The sequence below is a fragment of the Meles meles genome, chromosome 1 (genome assembly GCF_922984935.1).
Source record: "Meles meles chromosome 1, mMelMel3.1 paternal haplotype, whole genome shotgun sequence".
NCBI lineage: Eukaryota > Metazoa > Chordata > Mammalia > Carnivora > Mustelidae > Meles > Meles meles.
This window is the reverse complement of record NC_060066.1, coordinates 119,054,768-119,078,600: the sequence shown is the minus strand read 5'-3', so window position 1 is coordinate 119,078,600 and position 23,833 is coordinate 119,054,768. Positions and strand designations below refer to the sequence as shown.

Sequence of the window (23,833 nt, the reverse complement as noted above, 5' to 3'; positions counted from 1 at the left end):
CTCTCCCTGCTTGTACTCTCCTTCTCTGTTAAATGAATAAATAAAACCTTAAAAAAATTCTTTAAAAAAATAAATAAAAGAAACTTATCCTATATGTAAAGTATACCTTAATAAACATGACTTTGGATAGAAGCGATTTCCACCTGTTATCTTTTGTAAATCCTCTGACCCCGAAGGATGTGACATATGCATTAGGACTGCTGGAAAGGCATGAAATAAAAATGCCGTCAGTGGACTTCGGTACTGATGTAGTCTTTGAATAGGTGAGGTTTGGTGGGATGAGGTCTGGAGTCGATGACCAAGAAAGAAATCTTGAGACTCTCCCTTGCAAACTGGTGGTTTATTAAAGCCCAGGAACAGGACCCTGCCCTGGGGTTGTGCAGGGTGGTTGAGTATATACTTGGGAGCTGGGGGAAGTAAGGGAAAGGGAGGTTTTCAAAAGAACTCTCATATGCTAGGGAGGACTTACAAGATACTGGAGGCCTTGACATAGTTAATTTCAGGTTGTTTTTCCCTCTATCAGCCATTAACATCAAGACAGTTGGGAGCTTCCTGGAGGAATGTCACATGTGGCATCCACCAGTGGGGGCCGGGAGGTTGCAGGGTGTCACCTGGGCTTTGTCTTCAGCTAGCTTTGTGCTCCATCATCTGGAGGACAGCCACACAAATATCCCCAGGCCATGGTGAGCAGCCCTAATAGAACATGATTCAGTAGTATTTTTCAAGTATTTTTGGTCCAAAGTTCCTCTCGTTGTCCATGATTCAAATGGGATGTTTCTCTTCTTTGGGGGCTCATGGACTTCTCTATTCTGTGGATTCTTTTGCTTGAATAACTTCTTTTGGCTTCTCCTCTTTGCTTTCCTTTTTCTGCTGCTCCTCTGCTTTCTGTTCCTTCGCCACAAGTCGGTAATTGATGCCCATGCCAATGAAGAGATGGACGCCTGCTACAATAAGGATCACACCACATGCCCAGTAGGTGTATTTGTAGTCTCCATAGATGTCATTCAGATAACCTGAAGATACCCAAAACAAAGTTATGTGGAACTTTCTCTTAAAGTGTAAATGAAGTGGAGCATAGAGGGGGATGGGATTATCCAGGAGGAGGGGATGGGAGAAGGCTGGGACCAGGGAACAGCAACTGCAAAGGCAGGTGGGAGGAAGCTGCGAAGTGAGAGGGGAAGGAGGAAGGGCGGGGTTGCTGGAACAGAGAGAACAAAAGGTGAGTGACAGGAAATGAGGCTGCAGAGATTGGTGGCCAGGCTGGGGGACACCTTGTAGGCCATGGGACAAATCTGATCTCCAGGCTGAGAACACTGGGAAGCAACTGGAAAGATCTAATCAACTGGGCTATCAGGTTTGCATTTGTACAAATAAATTTTACCTGCAGAGTAGAAAACAGATTGAAGGTGGGATATAGCGGATATGGGTACACCAGCCAGGAGGCTATGGGAAGCAGCAGCCCAGATGGGAGACAGGAGCTGTGAATAGGGTGGTGTGATGGAAAAGTGGGCTGATTTTAGAAAGAGACATAGGAATTTACTTATAGGACTTGGACTCTCTTTGGATATAGGGAGGAATGAGGGTGGGGAGTTCAGAAAAGTCGGATCTTCTTTTAGAATCCTTCCTTATTGAGAATGCATAATCTCAAAAACACGAGTCATATCTAGAGGAAGTCTAAATGATTCTTGCATTTTGCATTAATAATAATTTTAAATTGTAAACACTTTGGTATTCTTAGAGAATCGTCCATCAAGTTCCATGGTCATTTATAGTTGTGTGATCTGGGCAAGTTATTTCACTTTTAGAAGTCTCTGTTTCTTCAATAATAAAGTAGGGACATAGGGTGTATGAAATGATTAAGACAGTCCCGGGTACATTGTGAACCCTCACCTGATCAACACTGTTATTTTTTTAAAATATTACTACTAGGATAAATTCCACAATTAAAATGGAATTACCAAGGTATTATAAGGTGGAGTATATGTTTTTCTATTTTTCTATAATTTTTCTATAAATATTTTTCTCTAATAAACATGTTTTTCTGTATGTTTTTCTATAATATTTTTCTATAATAAACATGTTAGTTTTATGAGCAGAAAAGGTTATTTTAATAAATTTTTAAATTTGCAATTGTTTTTGACTCCCCTTTCAGGTGGATGGTTGAGTGTAATTCACTTCTGTAAGAATCGAGCAGTTCTGCTGTGCCAAGCACGGTGCCAGCACTGAGGCTAGAGGAATTGGAAATACCTTCTGCCACCAGGCAGCTTACTAATCTTGGCTTTCTAGCACCTGCTTCATGTTAATAGAACCAAAGAGGGAGTAAGGCATACGATACCTAAAAGAGGTGGCCCCAGGAGGACAGGACAGCATTCCACAATGGTCACCAATCCCACGGCGCTGGAGAACCTCTGGGGTCCAACGAGGTCCATCAGGGTTTCAAACAACACTGAGCTAAACCACCCAAATGCAAATCCGAGGAAGCCCACATAGACACAGAACCCAATGTAGCTGGAGGACAAAGGCGCTAGCAGGTGACACACTCCGTTTGCAACAATAGAAGCTGCAAAAAAATATTGAACTCGAGGTCTTATCCACTTGGTGTTGGCTACGAGTCCCATAGAAGGTCTAGCTACCATGTCAACAAAAGCCAGAATGGAAAGAAGGAAGGCCGACTTCTCGCTAGAGTAATGTTGACTCTTGGCATAACTATTAAGAAAAACTAAAGGAGTAGCCATCCCAAAAGCCATGATCACATTCCCAGAAAGGTACAGTAGAAAGCCTCTGTGGGTAAACAGGGATAAGTCCATAACTTTGTTCACTGTTTGAAAAACTGATCGTTTCTCCTCTTTGGGGTTTCCGCCACTAAAGTCTGTATTTGCATCACCTGCCCCCTTTTCTACATCAGATTTTCCAGGTTCCTGATGGGGTTCTTTGGACCTGTCTTTCCCCGCACTTGTCGCTGGGGGCGCTATTGGTCGCATCAGGGCTCCAGCCACACAGCAGTTCAGGAGGAGGCCCCCGAGAATTAGGAAGCTCCCTCTCCAGCCAAAGATACCGAAGAAAGCCTGATTGAGGGGGGCCAGGGTGGAGAGGAACACAGGGCTGCCGGCCATGGCCAGTCCGTTTGCCAACGGTCGCCTCTTGTAGAAATACTTGCCAATCATGGTCAGAGCAGGATTCAAGTTGAAGGCAAGCCCAAGACCTGGGAGGAGGGGGGAAGAATTACATACCATAGTAAATGTCAGAAACATATTTGTTATTAATCAACTAGACAAACTGGCAAGAGGTCAAAATCATCATTATAACTGGTAGATCATTAAGTGGGCTGTTATCTAATACAGACATAAAATCTCTTTATGCAGTAATTTCTAGATTTAAACTATAACATTAAAATAATTCCTTTTGCTTTAGCAATAATAAGAATAATAAATGTAGGCTCTTTTGTTTAATTTCATAATTTTAGGTTTCCTGAAGATTAGGGAATTGAAAACATAAAGGAGAGAAGATAAATCTTGTAAACTCAGAGAGCAAGACAGAGAGGAGGGGCAGAGGCAGGAAAAGAAGAAAGGGGGTCGGGAGAGAGAAAATATTTCAGGACAGTAAACATAACGTTGTGAAGATGCTCATACTACCTTAGTAAATCCATTAATTTAGTGTAATTTTTTTTTTAGAAAAAGTTTTTTTAAAAGATTTTATTTATTTATTTGAGAGAGAATGAGTGAGAGAGAGCATGAGAGAGGAGAAGGTCAGAGGGAAAAGCAGACTCCCTAAGTTGCTGGGAGCCTGATGCGGGACTCGATCCTGGAAGTCTGGGATCATGACCTGAGCCGAAGGTAGTCACTCAACCAACTGAGCCACCCAGGTGCCCCTAATTTCTATGAAAATTAGACATTTTCTATGTCTAATTTTCTATGAAAATGTCAATGCATTCAATTTTTCAGATGAGGTACAATGACTGCAAAACACACCCAGAGATGCAACGCCTGGGTGGCTCAGTTCCAACTCTTGATTTTGGCTCAAGTTACGATCTCAGGGTCATTAGATCAAGGCCCATGTCCAGCTCTGCACTCAGTGGGGAGTCTGCTTGGGATTCTCTCCCTCTTCCTTTGCACCTCCCCCTGCTCTCTCACACTCTTTTTAAAATAAATAGGTAAATCTTTAAAAAAAAATACCACTTACAGTACAAATACATTAGAAATATTCAAAAAGTATAAATAATTGGTGAGACCAACAGTGACAGATATAGAAATATTTTCTATAGCTACAGCTATAGTGATGAGAACACTGTACCCTTCATCAAAAATGGAAAAACTGATCAATAAAATTGGGGAAAAGTCCAGAAATAGGACCAAGAGATACATTTAACTTAATAGGGAAAGAGTAGATTTTGATCAATGGAGTTGAGACAAGTATCCCATAACCTCCTAAGTGGTCTCCCATTCTTGCTTCCTTTGTAGGCAGAAGGGAGCATTTGCAGGTAGAATGCAACCCATTCAGTCTCTCTAATGACCGTCATCTACAGCTTTTTACTCTGGGTTAGGAAGCACCATGATTTGGCCTTTACCTACTTTCCTACCCACATCTCAGCATATTCTCATATGTGCTCAGCACAGTTGTTCCTCTAGATTTTCACAAACTTGATTCCTACTTATCATTCAGATCTCAACTCAAGGTACCAACCCTGAGAGGACTTCCTTTTAGGGACCATTCAATCCTTCTCCATCAAAATTCTGTTTCACATTTTTGCAAAGTACTTATCACAAGCTGATATTTTTCTTACTTACTCATTTACTTGTTCATCTGTTTATTGTCTGCTTCCCTCCACTACAGAGCTGGAATCTTATCTACCATGTTGACTCAATCCCCATGGAGCTTGGAACAGTCCCTGACATATGGTAGGGACAAGTATTTATTGAGTGAGTTAGTAACCAATAGGCTGAATAACCAAGAGGGAACAAAGAAAGTTCTGTTCCTTCCTTATGTTATTCAAATACTCTAGATGAATTACAATATTTAAATGTTTAAAATTTTAATTAATGTAGTAAAAGTACAGATCCAAAAAGAAAATACCTATTACTAACATCATCTCAGATCCTGCAGGTGAACTGTACATTATTAAAACCTTTCTAAAAGGATGTTTGGCCAATCATACCAAAAACTTTTTCCCCTAGTAATTCCATTTCTAAAATTTGTCCTAAGGAAATTATCATGTTTGCAAAGATACACAAAGAAGCACTATCATACAAATAGGGTTAATTAATAGTGAAAAATACAAACAACCTAAAGATCTTTCAATTAGAGAATGGTCAAATAAACTATGGCACACCCATCCAATGGAAAAAGTAGTAGCTGCTATACTATGTTCATTGAGACAGGAGACTATATACAGAATGTATTAGTAAGTTAAAAAACTGGTTACACCATACTTTGACAGGTTCTGTACCCTGGACCCCTGCAGGAAGGGGTGTTCTCTTTAAAAAAAAAAACAAAAAAAAAAACTGGTTACAAACATTACACTAAAAAAGCATATGTGTATGCATAAAAAATGTATGAGCATCAAAATATTAATGGTTTTCTCTGAATTGTAGGGCAATAGATGATCTATATTCTCTATCCTCAACTGTTTCATTTCCCAGTGTTATTAAAGGGGGAGAAGAGATTTTCTCATGTGTCCTTAATCCCTTGAAAATGTATATGGCTTCTCTACCAAAAGATTCTTGCTTTGTATCTGACATCCTCTCTTACTCTAATTTTTTTTAAGATTTTTATTTATTTATTTGACAGAGAGATTGAGATCACAGGTAGGCAGAGAGGCAGGCAGAGCGAGAAGGGGGGAAGCAGGCTTCCCGCTGAGCAGAGAGCCCGATGCGGGCCTCAATCCCAGAACCCTGAGATCATGACCTGAGCCGAAGGCAGAGGCTTAACCCACTGAGCCACCCAGGTGCCCTCTCACTTACTCTCATTTGAAACAATTTTTTTTCTTTCTTCTTTTTAAAGATTTAGTTTTTATTTATTTGACAGAGAGAGACACAGTGAGAGAGGGAACATAAGCAGGGGGAGTGGGAGAGGAAGAACAGGCTTCCCGTGGAGCAGGGAGCCCAATGCGGGGCTCATTCCCAGGACCCTGGGAGCATGACCTGAGCTGAAGGCAGACAATGACTGAGCCACCCAAGCGCCCCACAATTTCTTTTTGGATAGAAGAATAGTGAGTGGGAATAGCTGATGACTACCATTTCAACAACTTGCCACACACCCTTCACTTATGGCCGCTATGTTTTGTTTTTATTTTACTTTATTTTATTTTATTTTAGTTCTTTTCAGTGTTCCAGAATTGGTCACTATGTTTCTTAAGACAAAATACATAAATAAATAGGGGCGCCTATTTACATCAGTATACATACATAGGGGCGCCTATAATACATCAGTAGCAACTCACCTCCAATGAATCCAACACACAAGTAAAGTTCCTGTACAGTGCTGGAGAACGAAGCTGCAATCAAGCCACAGCCCGACAAGCAGCCACCAACAATGATGACTGGACGACTGCCATACCTATTCACCAGGATACTGCTGATTGGACCTAGGAGAGAACAAACAACTTACACATACAGGAGAAGCCCACCCCTCACACCCACACAAGGCATTACTGACAAGGAAGGATGCTGAGGCATAAACACCCCACCCCCCAAAACAAACAGGTAAAACAGAAGACAGCGGTAAGAAATATTGCTTTCTATCTTATTTCAGAGTCACAGGTTTGTGTAATGGGAAAAATAAAGGATTGATTGTACAAAGTACTGCATATGTCTTCTGTGTACCTAGAACATACTGGATGGATTTTAACTGAAGGATGGAAGACCTGAACCGATTTCCTTCAAGGCAGATGAGGCTGCAGATACCCTGATTGCAAGTGTTGACAGGATTCTTCATGTAGATGTATCCTAGATCCATGCAGCCTACATATCTAGGGTATTATCAACATATATGTAGCAAGTTTGCTCTGTTTTTCATTTTTTGGGTGGTCACCTGGAGCAAATGCACGTGAACATGAAGCGAAGTATGAGCAAATCCGATCAAAACTTTGGATTTTAGCGCACATTTTCAAATTAGCTGAAATGGGCTTTGTTTCTCATAGAAAACGACAAAACCAAAACAGAACTACAAAACAAGAATGCCTACCATCACCACTTTTCTTCAGCATTATACAGGAGGTCCGAGGCAGTGCGGTAAGACAGGGGGCAAGAAGGTTGTGAGGAAAGGAAGAAACCAAACTATCAGTATTTGCTAAAGATAAGTTTGTCTATCTTAAATTTTTGGGAAAAAAATCTACCAATAAACTATCAGAAGTGATAGAGGTTAACAGGGATATATCATTAAAGCATGAGTATCAACTGACTTTCCACACACCAGCAACCAACACAAAACCATTTTTCAAGAAGGTTCTCCTTTATAATGAGATTCGTTTTGCCATATAACTGACTTAAACAGCGCCTTCATCATTAAGGGGAATGAAAAATATGACTCCAGCCACATAGCTTCAAAAACTAACATTTTAAATATCTTACACGCAAAGGCATCAAGAACAAAAACCATTCACTATGGAGCTTTTGTTGGTCTACTGAAAATTAACAGAGCAGGCCTTCGGGGTACTTACCGCCAGCGTACATGACAGCAAACATAATAGAAGAGATCCATGACACTTCGCTGGTGCTGGCATTAAATATTTCTTCGATTTCTTTGTAAAAGACAGAAATAGATTTGCCAAATGCACAAGAGAAGCCAATGGATACAAACGCTCCAAGAACCACTGCCCACCCCCAGCCTCCATCTGGGGGGGTGGGTCTAACGGGACCTTCATTTGATGGTGACATTGGACGTAACGAAGAATTCCAAAATGCAGTTCAAATCCAAATATCTAAAGGATATGAAATTAAAATAGTACACAATAAGTAGGTCAATATAAAGCACTTCCATAAAATGCCTTGCACTTTCATCATAAATAACTGGAATTATTTTCAATGTTACCTGCACTCTGTGAACACAGTAAAAAAAAAAAATCCAAGGGGCGCCTGGGTGGCTCAGTGGGTTAAAGCCTCTGCCTTCGGCCCAGGTCATGATCCCAGGTCCTGGGATCGAGCCCCGCATCGGGCTCTCTGCTCGGCAGGGAGCCTGCTTCCTCCTCTCTCTCTCTCTCTCTCTCTGCCTACTTGTGATCTCTCTCTGTCAAATAAATAAATAAAATCTTAAAAAAAAAAAAAATCCAAGAGTCATTTCTTTGCATAAGCGTAAAGTTGCATAGGCTTAAAGTTGAAAACTCACCACTACTTGAATCATACACCAAAATCCTTTTCAATCCTTTGCAAAAAATATACTGCTTCTTCAAACTTATATTATATAACAATAATATATTAACAATTAATATAAATTATTACTATATACTAATATATAATATTATATTATACCTGTTCTAATAATATGTCAGTAATTTAAGTAATTCACTTGACTTCTATGCATGCGATACTCACAATGCACACACTAAAAAAGCTTCACATTTAGGTACTTCCTTTATAATTTCTCTCCTTTCCCAAAATATATTCTGCCATACTTACCCAATTTTTCTGTTCTCTAGAATTCATAGGCTAACTTAAAAATTTCAGGAAGGACCTACTAATATCCCATAACTCACTAGACACATAGCAATTTTCCAAAGAAAAGTTCTTTCCAGGGCGCCTGGGTGGCTCAGTGGGTTAAGTCTCCGCCTTTGGCTTGGGTCATGGTCTCAGGGTTCTGGGATCGAGCCCTGCATCAGGCTCTATGCCCAGCAGGGAGCCTGCTTCCCCCTCTCTCTGCCTGCCTCTCTGCCTACTTGTGATCTCTGTCTTTCTGTCAAATAAGTAAATAAAATCTTCAAAAAAGAAAAGTTCTTTCAGCTTTGGGGCTATTAAATTTTGTGTGCAGGTTTTTGTGTGGACAACTTTTTGATTCTTTTGGGTGAATACTTACTTAGTAGAAATGCTAGGTCACTTGGTAATTCTGTCTAACATTTTGAGAAACTGCCAAACTTTTGCAAAGTGGCTGCACCACTTTACAATTCCACCAGCAATGTAAGAAGTTTCCAATTTTTCGACATCACCACCAACATTTGTGATGTCTCTTTATGACTTTTAACCATCCTAATGTGTGTGAAGTAGTAACTCGTCATTATTTTGATTTTTATAGGTCTTTGGAGAAATGTCTTCTTTGGAGAAATGCCTATTCAAATTCTTTACCTATTTTTTCTATTAAATTTTTTTTAACCATTCAGTGGTAAGAGTTCTGTATATACAGGCATACCTCAGAGATATTGCAGGTTCAGTTCCAGACCACTGAAATACAGCAAATATTGCAATAATGCAAGTTAAATAAATTTTGGTTTCAAGAATTTTCAAAAAATTTGGTTTCAAAAATTTGGTTTCAAAAATTACGCATATACAAGTTGTGTTTACACTATAGTGTCTATTAAGTGTGCAATACCATTATGCTAAAAAGACAATGTATACATCTTAACTTAAAAATACTTGATTGTTAAAAAAAAAAAACTTAATTGTTGGGACACCTGGGTGGCTCAGTCGGTTAGACATCTGTCTTCGGCTCAGGTCATGATTCCAGGGTCCTGGGATCAAGTCTCACAACAGGCTCCCAGCTTAGCGGGGAGCCTGCTTCTCCCTCTGACTGCTACTCTCCCTGCCTGTGCTCACTTGCTCTTTCTCTCTCTCTGACAAATAAATAAATACAAAATCTTAAAAAACAAAAACAAAAAAACTTCAGGGGTGCCTATGTGGCTCAGTGGGTTAAAGCTTCTGCCTTCAGCTCAGGTCATGATCCCAGGGTTCTGGGATCGAGTCCCACATCAAGCTCTCTGCTCAGCAGGGAGCCTGCCTCCCCCTCTCTCTTTGCCTGCCTCTCTGCCTACTTGGGATCTCTGTCTGTCAAATAAATAAAATCTTTTTTTAAAAAAACCTTCATTGTTAGAAAATTGCTAACCATCATCTGAGTTTTCGGTGAGTGCAATCTTTTTGCTGGTGTAGGGTCTTGCCTAGAGGCTGATGGCTGCTGACGAGCACGGTGGCGGTTGCTGAAGGCTGCGGTGGCTGCAGAAACATCTTCATGTAAGAGAAGAGTGAAGTTTGCCACATTGGTAGACTCTTCCTTTCATGAACAATTTGCAGCATGTGATGCTGTTTGATAACATTTGACCTGCAATGGGAATTCTTTCAAAACTAGAGGAACCCTCCCAAACCCTGCTGCTGCTGGGTCAACGAAGTTCATGTCCTATTCTAAATCCTCTGTTGTCATTGCAACAGTCTTCACAGCGTCTTCAGCATCTTCCGTCTCAAGAAATCACTTTCTTGACTGATGCATCTGAAGCAGTTCCTCACCCATTCAAGTTTTACTGTGAGACGGAAGCAATTCAGTCCCGTCTTCAGGCTCCACTTCTAATTCTGGTTCACTTGCTGTTCCCACCACATCTGTAGCTACTTCCTCCACTGAAGTCTTGAACCCCTCAAAGTCATCCGTGAGGGCTGGATTTAACTTTCTCCAAACTCCTCTTAATGTTGATACTGTGACCTCTTCTCATGAATCACAAATGTTCTTAGTGGCATCTAGAATAGTGAATCCTGGGGCGCCTGGGCGGCTCAATTGGTTAAGCATCTGCCTTCGGCTCAGGTCATGATCCCAGGGTCCTGGGATCCAGCCTGTGTTGGACTCTGCGCTCAGCTAGGAGTCTGCTTGAGATCCTCTCCCTCTCCCTCTTCATCTGCCCTTCCCCCCACTCAGGCATGTGTTCTCTCTCCCCTCTAAAAAATAAAAATAAATAAATCTTAAAAAAAAATAGAATGGTGAATCCTTTGCAGAGTTTTTAAATTTACTTTGCCTAGATCCATCAGAGGAATCATTATTTATGGCAGCAATCACTTTATGAAATGTATGTCTTAAATGATGACCACTGAAAGTCGAAATGACTCCTTGATCTATGGGCTGGAGAATGGATGCTTGTTAGCAGGCATGAAAATGACATTAATCTCATAGTACATTTCCATCAGAACTCTGTGATATATGGTATATGGTGAATGAGAGTAATATTTTAAAAGGAATCTTTTTTTTTTTTTAAATGAGCAGTAGGTCTCAACAGTGCGCTTCAAATACTCAGTAAACCGTGGTGTAAGCGATGTGCTGTCGTCCAGGCTTTGCTGTTCCATTTACAGAGCACAGGCGGAAGAGATTTAGCAGAGTTCTTGAGGGCACCAGGGTTTTCAGAAGGGCAAATGAGCACTGGCTTCCTCAGTCACCGGCTGCAGTCGTCCCTATCCAGAGAGTCAGCCTTCCCCTTGAGGCTTGGAAGCCAGGCACTGACTTCTTCCCTCTAGTGATGAAAGACCTAGATAGCATCTTCCAAGAGCACGCTGTTTTGCCTGCACTGACAATCTGTTTTTGACATGATCACTTTCATTCATGATCCGAGCCGGATCTTCTGGAGAACTTGCTGCAGCTTCTACATCAGCACCTGTTGCTTCGCCTTGCGCTTTTCTGTTACGGAGACGGCTTCTTTCCTTCAACCTCATGAACCAAACTCTGCTAGCTTCCCGCTTTCCTTCTGCAGCTTCCTCACCTCTCTCAGCCTTCACGGAACTGACAAGAGTAGGGCCTTGCTCTGGGTTAGGCTTTGGCTTAAGAGAGTGTTGTGGCTGGTTTGGTCTCCTATCCAGATCATTGAAACTTTCTCCATATCAGAAATAAGGCTGTTTCGCTTTCTTATCATTTGTCCATTCACTGGAGTAGCGCTTTTAATCTCCTTCAAGAACTTTCCCTTTATTCACAACTCAGCTGTTGCTGTTTGGAACAAGAGGCCTAACTTTTGGCCTATTTTGGCTTTCAACATAACTTCCTCACTAAACTTTAGCATTTCTACCTTTTGATTTGAAGTGAGAGATGTTCGACTCTTCCTTTCGCTTGGACACTTAGAGACCCTTGCTGGGTTATTACGTGGCCCAATTGTAATATTGCTGTGTCTCAGGGAATAGGGAGGCTTGAGGAGGGAGCAAGTGCAGGGAACCGCCGGTTGGTGGAGCAGTCATAAAAGACATAACATTTATCGATTAAGTTCACTGTTTTCTGTGGGTTTGGTTTGTGGCACCCCAAAACAATTACTATAGTAACAACAATGATTACTGATCATAGATCATCATAACAAATATAATAATAATAAAGTTTGAAATATTGTGAAAATTATCAAAATGTGACACAGAAACATGAAATGAGCTAATGCCATTGGAAAAAATGGCACCGATAGACTTGCTTGACTCAAGGTTGCTATAAACCTTCAATTTGTAAAAATACGCAATACGTGCAAAGATAAATAAAGCAAAGCATAACAAAGCACGCCTGTACTTGAGATACAAGTTGCCTATCAGATAAATGAATTGTAAATATTTTTCCCATTCATTGAGTTGTCTTTTCACTCTTTTTTGTGGAGTCTTTTAAACATTTTTATGAAGTCCTATGTATTTTCTCTTTTGTTGCTTGTGCTTTTGGTGTCATATCTAAGAGACCATTGCCTAATCCAAAGTCACAGAGATTTACTATTAAATCTCTTAGTTTTCTTCTAAGAGGTTATAGTTGTAACTCTTACATTTAGGTCTGATCCATTTTGAGTTAATATCTGTAGAGTAGGGGTAGGAGCTTTATTGAGATAGGGGTCTGAATTCATTCTCTAGCATAAGGATATCCAGTTATCCCAGCACAATTTGTTGAAAAGACTATTATTTCCCCATTGGATGGTCTTGGCTCCCTTGCTGAAAATCAGAGGACTATTGATGTATGGGTTTATTTCTGGACTCTCCATTCTATGCTAGTGATCTATGCATCTTGCCTTCTGGCAGTACCACAAAATCTTAATTATTGTAGCTTTATACTAAGTTTTGAAATAAAGAATCATGAGCCCTCCACTTTTCTTCTTTTCCAAGGTAGTTTTAATGATTCTGAGTCCTTACATTTGTATATAAATTTTAGGATCTGCTGTCAATTTCTGCAAAAAAAAGTAGCTGAGATTTTGAGGACTATGTTGAATCTGTAGACAGACATGGGGGAAAATGCCATCTCAACAATATTAAGTCTTCTGGTCCAGAACACAGGAAAATTTTCAGGTTATTTAGGACTTCTTTTAGCGATATTTTGTAGGTTTCGTTGTACATGTTTTGAACCTCCTTGTTTAAATTTATTCCTGAATATTTTATTATTTTTGATGATATTATAAATTGAATTATTTTCTTAGTTTTACCTTTGGCTTTTTAATAGGTAGTGTATCATAATATAATTGATTTTTGTATATTAATCTTGCATCTTACAAACTTGTTTAACTCATTTATTACTTCTAATACTCATGTTTATAAGATCATACCATCTGTGGGGTGCCTGGATGGCTCATTGGGTTAAGTGTCTGCCTTAGGCTCAGGTCATGATCCTAGGGTCCTGGGATCCAGCCCCAAGTTGGGATCCAGCCCTGAGTTGGGCTCTCTGCTCAGTGGGGAGTCTGCTTCTCCCTCTGCCTCTCCCCACTGCCACCCTCCCCACCCCCTCCGCTTGTGTACTCTCTTGCTCATGCTAACAAATAAAATCTTTTTTTTTTTTTTAAAGATCATGCCATCTGTGATAGTTTTACATCTTCCTTTACAATCTGAATGCTTTTTATTTTCATTGCCTAGTTGGCCTGGATAAAACCTCCAGTTCGGCATTAAATAGAAGTATCAAGAGTGGACATCCTTGTCTTATTTCTGACCTTAGAAGGAAAGATTTTGGTAGTTCACCATTAAGTATGATGTTAGTTATAGTTTTTTGTTGATGCCATTTATTGAGTTTGGGGAATTTCATTCTATTTCTAATTGTTGAGGTGTTGTTGTTTTTTAAGATTTTATTTATTTATTTGAGAGAGAGTGAGAGAGAGCATGAGAGTGGAGAAGGTCAGAGGGAGAATCAGATTCCCCATGGAGCTGGGAGCCTGATGCAGGACTCAATCCCAGGACTCTGGGATCATGACCTCAGCTGAAGGCAGTCGCTTAACCAACTTAGCCACCCAGGACCCTTGTTGAGTGTTATCATGAAAGGGTATTGGATTATATCAGATGCATTGTTATAAGTCTACTAAGATGATCATGTGGTTTTTGGTCTTTATTCCATTAATGTGGTTTGATATATTGGCTGATTTTCATATGTGGAACAACATATGAATTTCTCAAGTTCCTGAGATAAAATCTCAGCTTGTCATGGTACATAACCCATCGTATGTGTTGCTGTATTCAGTTTATTCATATTTTGTTGAGAATTTTTATATCCTTATTAATAAAGGATAGTCGTTTGTAGTTTTCTTGTGACATCTTTGGTTTTGGTATCGACATAATGCTTCAAAGAACTTCAAAGAACAAGTTAGGAAGTGTTCCCTCCTCTACTACTTTCTGAAAGTGTTTGTAAAGGATTAGTGTTAAATCTTCTTTAATTGTTTCATGTAATTTACTAGTGAGGCCATCTGGGCTTTGAGTTTTCTTTGTTGGTTTCTTTTTTTTTCTATGACTACTTTGATCTTTTCAATTATAAAAGATACATTCAGGGGTGCCTGGGTGGCTCAGTGGGTTAAAGCCTCTGTCTTCACCTCAGGTCATGACCCCAGGGTCCTGGGATCGAGCCCCACAACATCGGGCTCTCTGCTCAGCAGGGAGCCTGCTTCCCTCTCTCTCTCTCTGCTTGCCTCTCTGCCTACTTGTGATCTCTGTCTGTCAAATAAATAAATAAAATCTTTTTTAAAAAAAAAGATACATTCAAATTTACTTGAGTCATTTGATAGTTCTTCTTTCTAGAAATTTATTAATTTTGTTTAGGTTTTCTAATTTGTTAGCATGTTCATAGTATTTCCTTCCAATCCTTTTTATTTCCGTAAGGTCAGTAAAGATATACGGAGAGTTTAGTCAACTGGGAACAGGCCCCACAAGACTGCCCTCACTTTTAACACCAATGGTAAATTTAGTGGGGGAAAAGTGGAAATGTTTCTTTTTTTTTTTTTTTTAAAGATTTTATTTATTTATTTGACAGAGAGAGAGAGATCACAAGTAGGCAGAGAGGCAGAGAGAGAGGAGGAAGCAGGCTCCCCGCGGAGCAGAGAGCCCGATGCGGGGCTCGATTCCAGGACCCTGAGATCATGACCTGAGCCGAAGGCAGTGGCTTAATCCACTGAGCCACCCAGGCGCCCCGTGGAAGTGTTTCTAAAAACACTCTCAGGCTTGATAATTTAACGGAAGGACTCAGCATAACTCACTAAATCTATTATATTGATGACTAATTACAAGGAAAGGATACAGGATAAAGTTAACCATGGAAGAGATGCACAGGGCAGAGTCTGGGAAAGATCCAAATGGAGAGCTTCTGATCATCTCTTCCCACGGTCATGGAGAGCATTAACTCTTCCAGACACAATGTGTGACAATGGAGTATTACCGACCAAAGAAGCCCACCCAGATCTTTAGTGTCCAGACTTTTCAATGGGCCTTGGCCATATATTACTCGCATGGCTGAACATTAGTCTCCAGCTCTTCCCATAGAGTAGGCTAATTCCTTTAGCCTTTAGCTCCTTTGAAGGTTGGAAATGATCCAATACAGCCAAAGGCCCCGGGCAAACAATGAAACCCCTGGTAGGCAAGACTTTCCAGAGGCCTAGAGATGGAATCGCAGTTGCCAATGGCAAAGACCAGATCTCTCTACAGGTGAGGTTAATTCTTCATTACACATAATGTACCCTCTTTCATTTCTGGTTTTAATAATTTGAGTCTTCTTTTTCTTTTTTTCCTATGTAGTTTAGCTAAGAGTGTCAATTTTTTTGAGCTTTTCAAAGAACCATCTTTTGGTTTCATTGATTTTCTCTGTTGTTTTTATACTTTCTAGTTCATTTATTTATTTTCTAATCTTTATTACTTCCTTTATTCTGCATTCTTTGCATTTAGTTTCTTTTTTTCAAGTTTCTTAAGGTGAAAGTTTAAGTTATTGAGATTTTTTTTTTTTTTGAGAGGACAGGTTGGGGAGGGGGAGAAGGAAAGGTAGAGAGAGAATCTTTTTTATTTTTTAAGATTCTAATTATTTATTTGAGAGAGAGAGAGAGTGCACAAGCAGGCAGGAGGAGCAGAGGGAGAGAGAAAAGTAGACTCCCCACTGAGCAGGGAGTCTGACGTGGGGCTCCATCCCAGGATCCTGAGATCATGAGCTGAGCCCAAGGCAGATTCTTAACTGACTGAGCCACCCAGGCACCCCAAGAGACTCCACACCCAGTGCAGAGCCTGACTTGGGGCTCAATTGCACAACCCTGAAATCTTGACCTGATCCACATCACAGGACCCTGAAATCATGACCTAAGCCAAAGGCAGACGCTTAACTGACTGAGCCACTCAAGCACACCTCATCTGTTTACTTTAAACCAGTCTGTGTCTTTGAATCTAAAGTGCATATATTATAACATATAGTCAGATCATTTAAACAAATAAAAAATTCTGTCCATTTACAATTTGTACCAAAAACAATAAAATATCTAGGAATAACCCTAACCAAGGAGGTGAAAGACCTATACACTGAAAACTATAAGACACTGATGAAGGAAAGTAAAGATGACAGAAACAAATGGAAATATAGTCCATAGTCATGGACTGGAAGAATATTGTTAAAATGTCTATACTACACAAAACAATCTACAGATCGAATGCAATCCCTATCAAAATGTCAACAACATTTTTCACAGAACTAGAACAAGTAATCCTAAAATTTGTATGGAACCACAAAAGACCCCAAAATAGCCATAGCAACCTTGAAATAGAAGAACAAACCTGAGGTATCATAATCCCAGATTTCAAGTTATATTACTAGGCTGTAGTAATCAAAACAGTATGAAACAGACAAAGATCAATGGAACAGAATAGAAAGCCCAGAAAAAACTCATGATTATATGGCCAGTTAATCTACAACAAAGGAGGCAAGAATATACAATGAGAAAAAGACAGTCTCTTCAACAAACGGTGCTGGGAAAGCTGGAGAGCTACATGTAAAAGAATGAAACTGGACCATTTTCTTACACCATACACAAAAATTAACTCAAAATGGAGTAAGGACCTAATGTGAGACTTGAAACCATAAAAATCCTAAAAGAGAGCACAGGCAGTAATTCTTCTGACATCTGCCTGGCAACATTTTTCTAGATATCTCCTAAGGCAAGAGAAACAAGGGCAAAAATAAACTATAAGGACTACATCAGAATAAAAAGCTTCTGCACAGCAAAGGAAACAACCAACAAAACAAAAAGACAACCCACTGAATAGGAGCAGATATTTGCAAGTGACATGTCTAATAAAGGGTTAGTATCTAAAATGTATAAAGAACTTACACAACTCACACCAAAAAACCCCAAACAATCCAATTGGAAAATGGGCAGAAGACATGAACAGACATTTCTCCAAAGAAGACATTTGCTGTAATTACTGATAAGATAGGATTTAAGTCTGCCATTTTCCTATTTGTTTTCTCTATGTCTAATGTCTTTTTTATTTCTCTCTTTCTCCATCACAATCTTCTTGAGTGTCATATAGATATTTTTAGTGTGCCCTTTAACTACCTTGTTTACATCACCATATTTTTGCTATTCTCTTAGTGGTTGTCTTATGGATTGTAATTAATATCTTTTTTTTTTTTTTAGGATTTATTTATTCGTATGTGTGTGAGAGAGAGTGGGCACATGCAGAGAGGAGGGGCAGAGGAAGAGGGAGATAGAGAACCCCAAGCAGATTTCCTGCTGAGCACAGAGCCCCTCAAAGGGTTCATTCTCATAACCCATGAATTCATGACCAGAGCAAAATCAAGAGTAAGACACTTAGCTGACTGTGCCACCCAGGCACCTAGCAATTAATTCTTAATCTAAAACAATCTAGTGAGGATTAATACCAACTTAATTGCAACAGCATACAGAAAACTGTGTTCCTACACAGCCCCCATTTTTACAGTACTATTGACACACAAATTACATCTTTATACATTATAAGCCCATAAACAGTTTTATGATTTTGCTTTATATATTGTCTTTCAAATCAGGTAGAAGACAAAAAGTTACAAATAAAAAATATCTTTATACTGTCTTTTATATTTACCTACATATTTACCTTTACTGCTGGTCTGTATTTCTTCATGGGGATTTGAGTTACTGTCCAGTGTCCTTTCAATGCAACCTAAAGGACAGCTTTTGGTACTTTTTGTAGTGTAGGACAGCAGGCAATGAATTCTCTCAGTTTTTGCTTATCCGGGAATGTTTTACCCTCTTCTTTATTTTGAAGGATAGTATTACTGGATATAGCATTCTTGGTTGACAGTCTTTTTCTTTTAGCACTTTAAATATTCCATCACACTGTCTTCTGGTTTCCATGGTTTCTGACTTTCTTTTTCTTTCTTTTTCTTTTTTTTGGAGAGAGAGAGAGAGAGAGAGAGAGAGAGAGAGAGAACATGAGCATGAATGGGGGAGAGAGGCAGAGGGAGGAGGGAGAGAAAGAGAATCCCAAGCAAACTCTGTAATGAGTATGGAGCCTGACTCGGGACTTGATCTCATGACCCTGAGATCATGGCCGGAACTGAAATCAAGAATCAAATAGCCTACTGACTGAGCCACCCAGATGCCCCTGGCTTCCATGGTTTCTAATAAAAAACTAGCTATTAGGGGCACCTGGGCAGCTCAGATGGTTAAGCACCTGATTTTGGCTCAGGCCATGATCCCAGGGTCCTGGGATCAAGCCCTGTGTCAGACTCCCTGTTCAGCTCCCTCTCCTTTTGCCACGCCCCCCCACCCACCCACTTGTGTGTGCTTGCTCGCTCTCTCTCAAATAAAAATAAATATCTTAAAAAAAAACTAGCTGTTAATCTTTTTAAGATTTTATTTATTTATTAGAGACAGAGAGAGAGAGGGAGCACGCGTGCACAAGCAGGCAAAATGGCAGGCAGAGGCAAGAGAGAAGAAGGCTCCCCACTGAGCAAGGAGCCAGATGTGGGAATCCTGGGATCATGGCCTGAGCCAAATGCAGCCACTTAACCTACTGAGCCACCCAGGCACCCTAAAACTAACTGCTAATTTTATTGAGAATCATTTGTGATGAGTTGCTTCTCTCTTGCTACTTTCATACTTCTTTGTCTTTGACTTTTGGAAGATTGTGTCTCTTTGTGGATCTCTGAGTTTATTCTACTTAAAGTTTGTGGAACTTCTTGGATGTGTAGATTATTTTTCATCAAATTTGCAGAATTGTTGACCATTATTTCTTCAAAAGTTTTTTCCTGCCCCTTTCTCTCCTTTTCTTCTGAGGTTCCTATGTTTGTACAGCTGATGTTCCATAGGTCTCTAGGGTTCTATTCATGGTCATTCTCTTTTTTTTCTTTGACTTGATAATCTCATCTGACCTATGTTTAAGTTCACTGAATTTTTATTCTTCCAGCTCAAGTCAGCTTATGGGGCTCTCTTGTGAATATTTCTTTCTTACGGTACTTTTCAGCTCCAAACTTCTATCTGGTTCTTTTTCATAATTACTCTTTATTGATTGATAGTATCTATTTGGTAAGACATTGTTCTCATACTTTGTTTCCGTTCTCTGACATGGTTTTCTGTAATTATTGAAACATATTAATAATAGCTAATTTAAAGATGTCTAATAAGTCCAACATCTGGCCTTCCTGAGGGATAGTTTCTACTGAATGATTTTTCTTCCTGTGTATAGACCATGATTCCTATATCCTTCATGTCTCACATTTTTGTTTTTGTTCTAGATAACTGGATATTTTATATAATATATGTGGCAGCTCTGAGAATCAGATTCCTCTCTCCCCTCCCCACCGCCCCAGGGTGAGTTGTAACTACTGTTTGTGGTTTGTGTTAATGATGCTGTATTGCCTTCTATTTAATGACTTGTTGAACAAAGTCCGTGAACTTTGTAGTTGTTGGGTTTTTGGTTTTTTGATTTGTTTTTTTTTCTGTGGCCACTGAAATCTCTGCTCCGTAGTAAGTCAACAACCAGACAAAGACTTCCTGAAGTGCCTTGAATCAGGATATCACCTAGGCATTGTCAAAGGGCATTATGTGTGTGGTGGGGCACATTTTCAATTCTCTAGCAGGCAGCTCACACCTCTGTCTTAGTTTTTGGTTCCTGCTTATACAGAGCTTACAAAGTCAGGCAGTGGTGGGAAACTCAGCCCTTCATGAGCATGGGTATAATCTTATACATGTGCATGACCTTCTAGAGTCCTGGAATTATGTCAGAGCACCTCAAAATCCCCTATGGATATCTTATTCCCAAGACTTTCCTTTTAAGTGTTTGGTCAGCTTTTTGTTTGCCCTAGCTGTTTTCCCAACTCAGGCAGCTTAGATGTTAAATGATTGCCTCTGATTCTTTCCAACAAATGCCCTGGGGAAAAGGCTGTTCACACTGAGCACACTCTGAAACATGTCAAATAAAGATAAGCCCTCGGATTGGGGGTTAACAGGGAATGCCATACATGTTAAATAATGACAATTCTCTGAGAATGGGGCTTTTTAGAGGGTTCCAACCCATTCTGCCCCCCTCGGAGCTACTAGGCTGCTCGTTTTTCATGGTTACTGTGATCATGAAATTATTTGTTTTTAATCTTTTTTTTTTTTTTTAATTTTAAAGACCTTGTCAGAGAGAGAGAGCACAAGCAGGGGGAGCAGCAGGCAGAGAGAGAGAGGCAGGCTCCCCGCTGAGCAAGGAGCCCAATGCGGGGCTCAATCCCAGGATCCTGGGATCATGACCTGAGCCGAAGGCTTAACTTAACCAACTGAGCCACCCAGGGGTCCCTGTTTTTAATCATTTTAGGGAATTTGGAAGAGAAGGATGGGAACAGGTCATGTTTAAATACCACAGATTTTGCTGTTTTTAATTAGATTCAGCTATTTTCTTGTATACATTTTCATAGGGTTATTATAAGCCTTTGGTTAATTTTAGGTGTTAAAAGTTGATTTTAGTAATTTTTGCTAATGTTCTCATTGCTTTTATGAAAGAGTGTGTCTTCAGAGGGCCTCACTCCATCATTCCAGAAGTACCACAACTTATTTTTGTACATTGATCTTTAATTTGAAAAATTTGCAAACATTTTATTATTTTTAATACTTAACTTAGTCTTTAAGGTTTTCTACACTGAAAATCATATCACCTGGGATTTTTTTTCCCCAAGATTTATTTAATTATTGGGGGTAGAGGCAGAGGGAGAGGGGGAGAGAGAGAATCTCAAGTTGAGATTTGACCCTGCTGAGTGCCAAGCCTGACTTGGGGCTCAATCTCACAACCCCAAGATCATGACCCAAGCCACAATCAAGAGTCAGACACCCAACTGACTAAGCCACCCAGGACCCCTGGGTGAAATAAGTTTGGATTCCTCCTTTCTAATTCTCACATCTTTTTTTCCCTATCTTATTGTGATGGGTTCACTATCCATTACAATATTAGATTAAAATGGTAATGTTGGTGTATTAGTTTACTAAGGCTGCCATAATAAAATACCATAGACTGAGTGGCTTAAACAACAGAAATTTATTTTCTTATACTTCTGGAGGTGTGAAGTCCAAGATCAAGTGTCAGCAGGTTTGGTTTCTTCTGAGGCCTCTGTCCTTGGTTTGTAGATGGCTGCCCTATTACTACCTATTCACATTGTTATCTCTGTATGTGTGCAAGGTCTGGGGTCTCCTTTTTTTTTTTTTCTCTATTTTTTAAGATTTTATTTGGGAGAGAGAGAGCACAAGTCGGGGTAGGGGCAGATGGAGAGGGAGAAGCAGGCTCCATCCTCAGTAGAACTTGATCCCAGGACCCTGAGACCATGACCTGAGCCCAAATCAGAAACTTAAATGACTGAGCACCAGGCACCCCTCTCTCCTTTTTTTATAAGGATACTAGTCATGTTGGATTAGGGCCTACCCATATAACATCATTTTACCATAATTAAGCCTTTAAAGGCTCTATCTCCAAATATAGTCGTATTCTGAGGTACTGGGGGTTAGGATTTCAACATGTGAAGTTTGAGGTGCCACAATTCAGGCCTTATGTTGGGTTTTTTTGGTTTGTTCTTTAAAAGATTTTATTTTTTTATTTATTTGACAGAGAGAGGGAGATCACAAGTAGGCAGAGGGGAAGACAGAGAGCATGATGCGGGGCTTGATCCCAGGACCCTGATGAGATAATGACCTGAGCTGAAGGCAGAGGCTTAACCCACTGAGTCACTCAGGCACCCCCTTATTTTGTGATTTTAAAGGTAATATATACAATGTTTCATCATCAAGAAAAGTATTTACTCCAGGTAGATACAATATCAGATATAGTAAGTTTTATTCCTAGCTCATTAAGAATTTATTTCAGGGATACGTGGGTGGCTCAGTTCAGTGTCTCCCTTTGGGTCAGGTCGTGATCCCAAGATGCTGGGATCAAGCCCCACATCAGGCTCCTTGCTCAGCAGGAAGCCTGCTTCTCCTTCTCCTTCTACTGTTCCCCCTGCTAGTACACACAAACGCTCTTGCTCTCTCTCTGATAAATAAATAAAATCTTAAAAAAAGAAGAATTTATTTTAAATTCAGTAACCATCAAATTGTTTTTTAAAAAATGCCTTCACATGACATTTCTTCTTTTACCTGTAAAAATAGTTAATAACATTAATATATTTTTATATGTTAAACCACCTTGAAATCCTAGGATATTTCCAACTTGGTCACAATATATTATCTTTTTAATACATTTCAAAATTAAATTTGCTAATATTTAGTTTGGATTTTTTTTTACTGTGTCCATAAATGATTTGAAAACATAATTTTCCCTTATCATACTATCCTTTTCTGATTTTCAGTATCAATATTATATTACAGTCACAAACATTCTTTTCCCTCATCTCAGGAAGAGATTATGTAAGATTGGAATGATCTATTCCTTGAGGCTGATAGAATTTATTTCTAAAAACACCTAGACATTGTATTTTCTTCTGGGAAGATTTCAAAACTTCTACTTCAATTTCCTTAACAATTTTGGTCTCTCTTCATTTTGAATCTGTCTTCATATTTTTCTATAACTTCTTCCATTTTCTTCAGGTTTTCAAATTTACAGGCACAGAATTTTTATATTTTAATCTCCTTACTGGTTTGTAGCTATATTCCCTTCATCATTGATATATGGATCTTCTTTCCCCCATTAATCTTAGGACTTTATCTATTTTATCAGTTTTCTTCAAAGAACATTCTCAGTTTAGTATGGGAACCTTTTGTCTTGGGTTTGTAAATTCAAACCCCAAGTTTGGCATAGAGCTCACTTAAAAAAAAAAAAATATATATATATATATATATATACCGTTCTCAGCTTTATTGACTTTTTAATTGTTCTCCCACCCCCCTTTTTCATTGATTTCTGCTACTACTTTTATAAACATTCTTATGCTTACAGTTCTGGAATTTATTCTGATCTATTTCAAACATAAGGTGGATAGTTGGCCAGTTAGACGTACTTTTCCAATATAAGCACTTAAGACTACATATTTCCCTCTAAGTATCACTTTACTGTATACTGCCTATTTTTTTGTTTAAGATTTTGAGAGATTGCACGTGAGAGAGAAAGTGTGAGAGAGAGAGAGAAAGCGAGCGAGAGAGTGAGAGAGCGCGCATGCTCGCGCAAGCTAGGGGGAAGCAGAGGGAGAGGGAAAAGCAGACTCCCCCTGAGCAGGGAGCCTGATGCAGGGCTCAATCCCAGGACCC

General features: G+C 39.6%; 1 protein-coding gene across 1 annotated transcript; it reads right to left on the bottom strand.

Moving 5' to 3' along the window:
* Positions 1–377: 377 nt before the first annotated feature.
* On the bottom strand, positions 378–18,296 carry LOC123949661 (monocarboxylate transporter 1-like). Its single transcript, XM_046017231.1, has 5 exons — positions 18,219–18,296; positions 7,655–7,915; positions 6,437–6,580; positions 2,336–3,202; positions 378–1,013 (listed from the first exon to the last, which is right to left on the bottom strand). Exons 2-5 carry the CDS (start codon positions 7,869–7,871, stop codon positions 805–807), a joined length of 1,437 nt encoding a protein of 478 aa, XP_045873187.1. The 5' UTR covers positions 7,872–7,915; positions 18,219–18,296; the 3' UTR covers positions 378–804.
* Between the last annotated feature and the right edge of the window lie 5,537 nt (positions 18,297–23,833).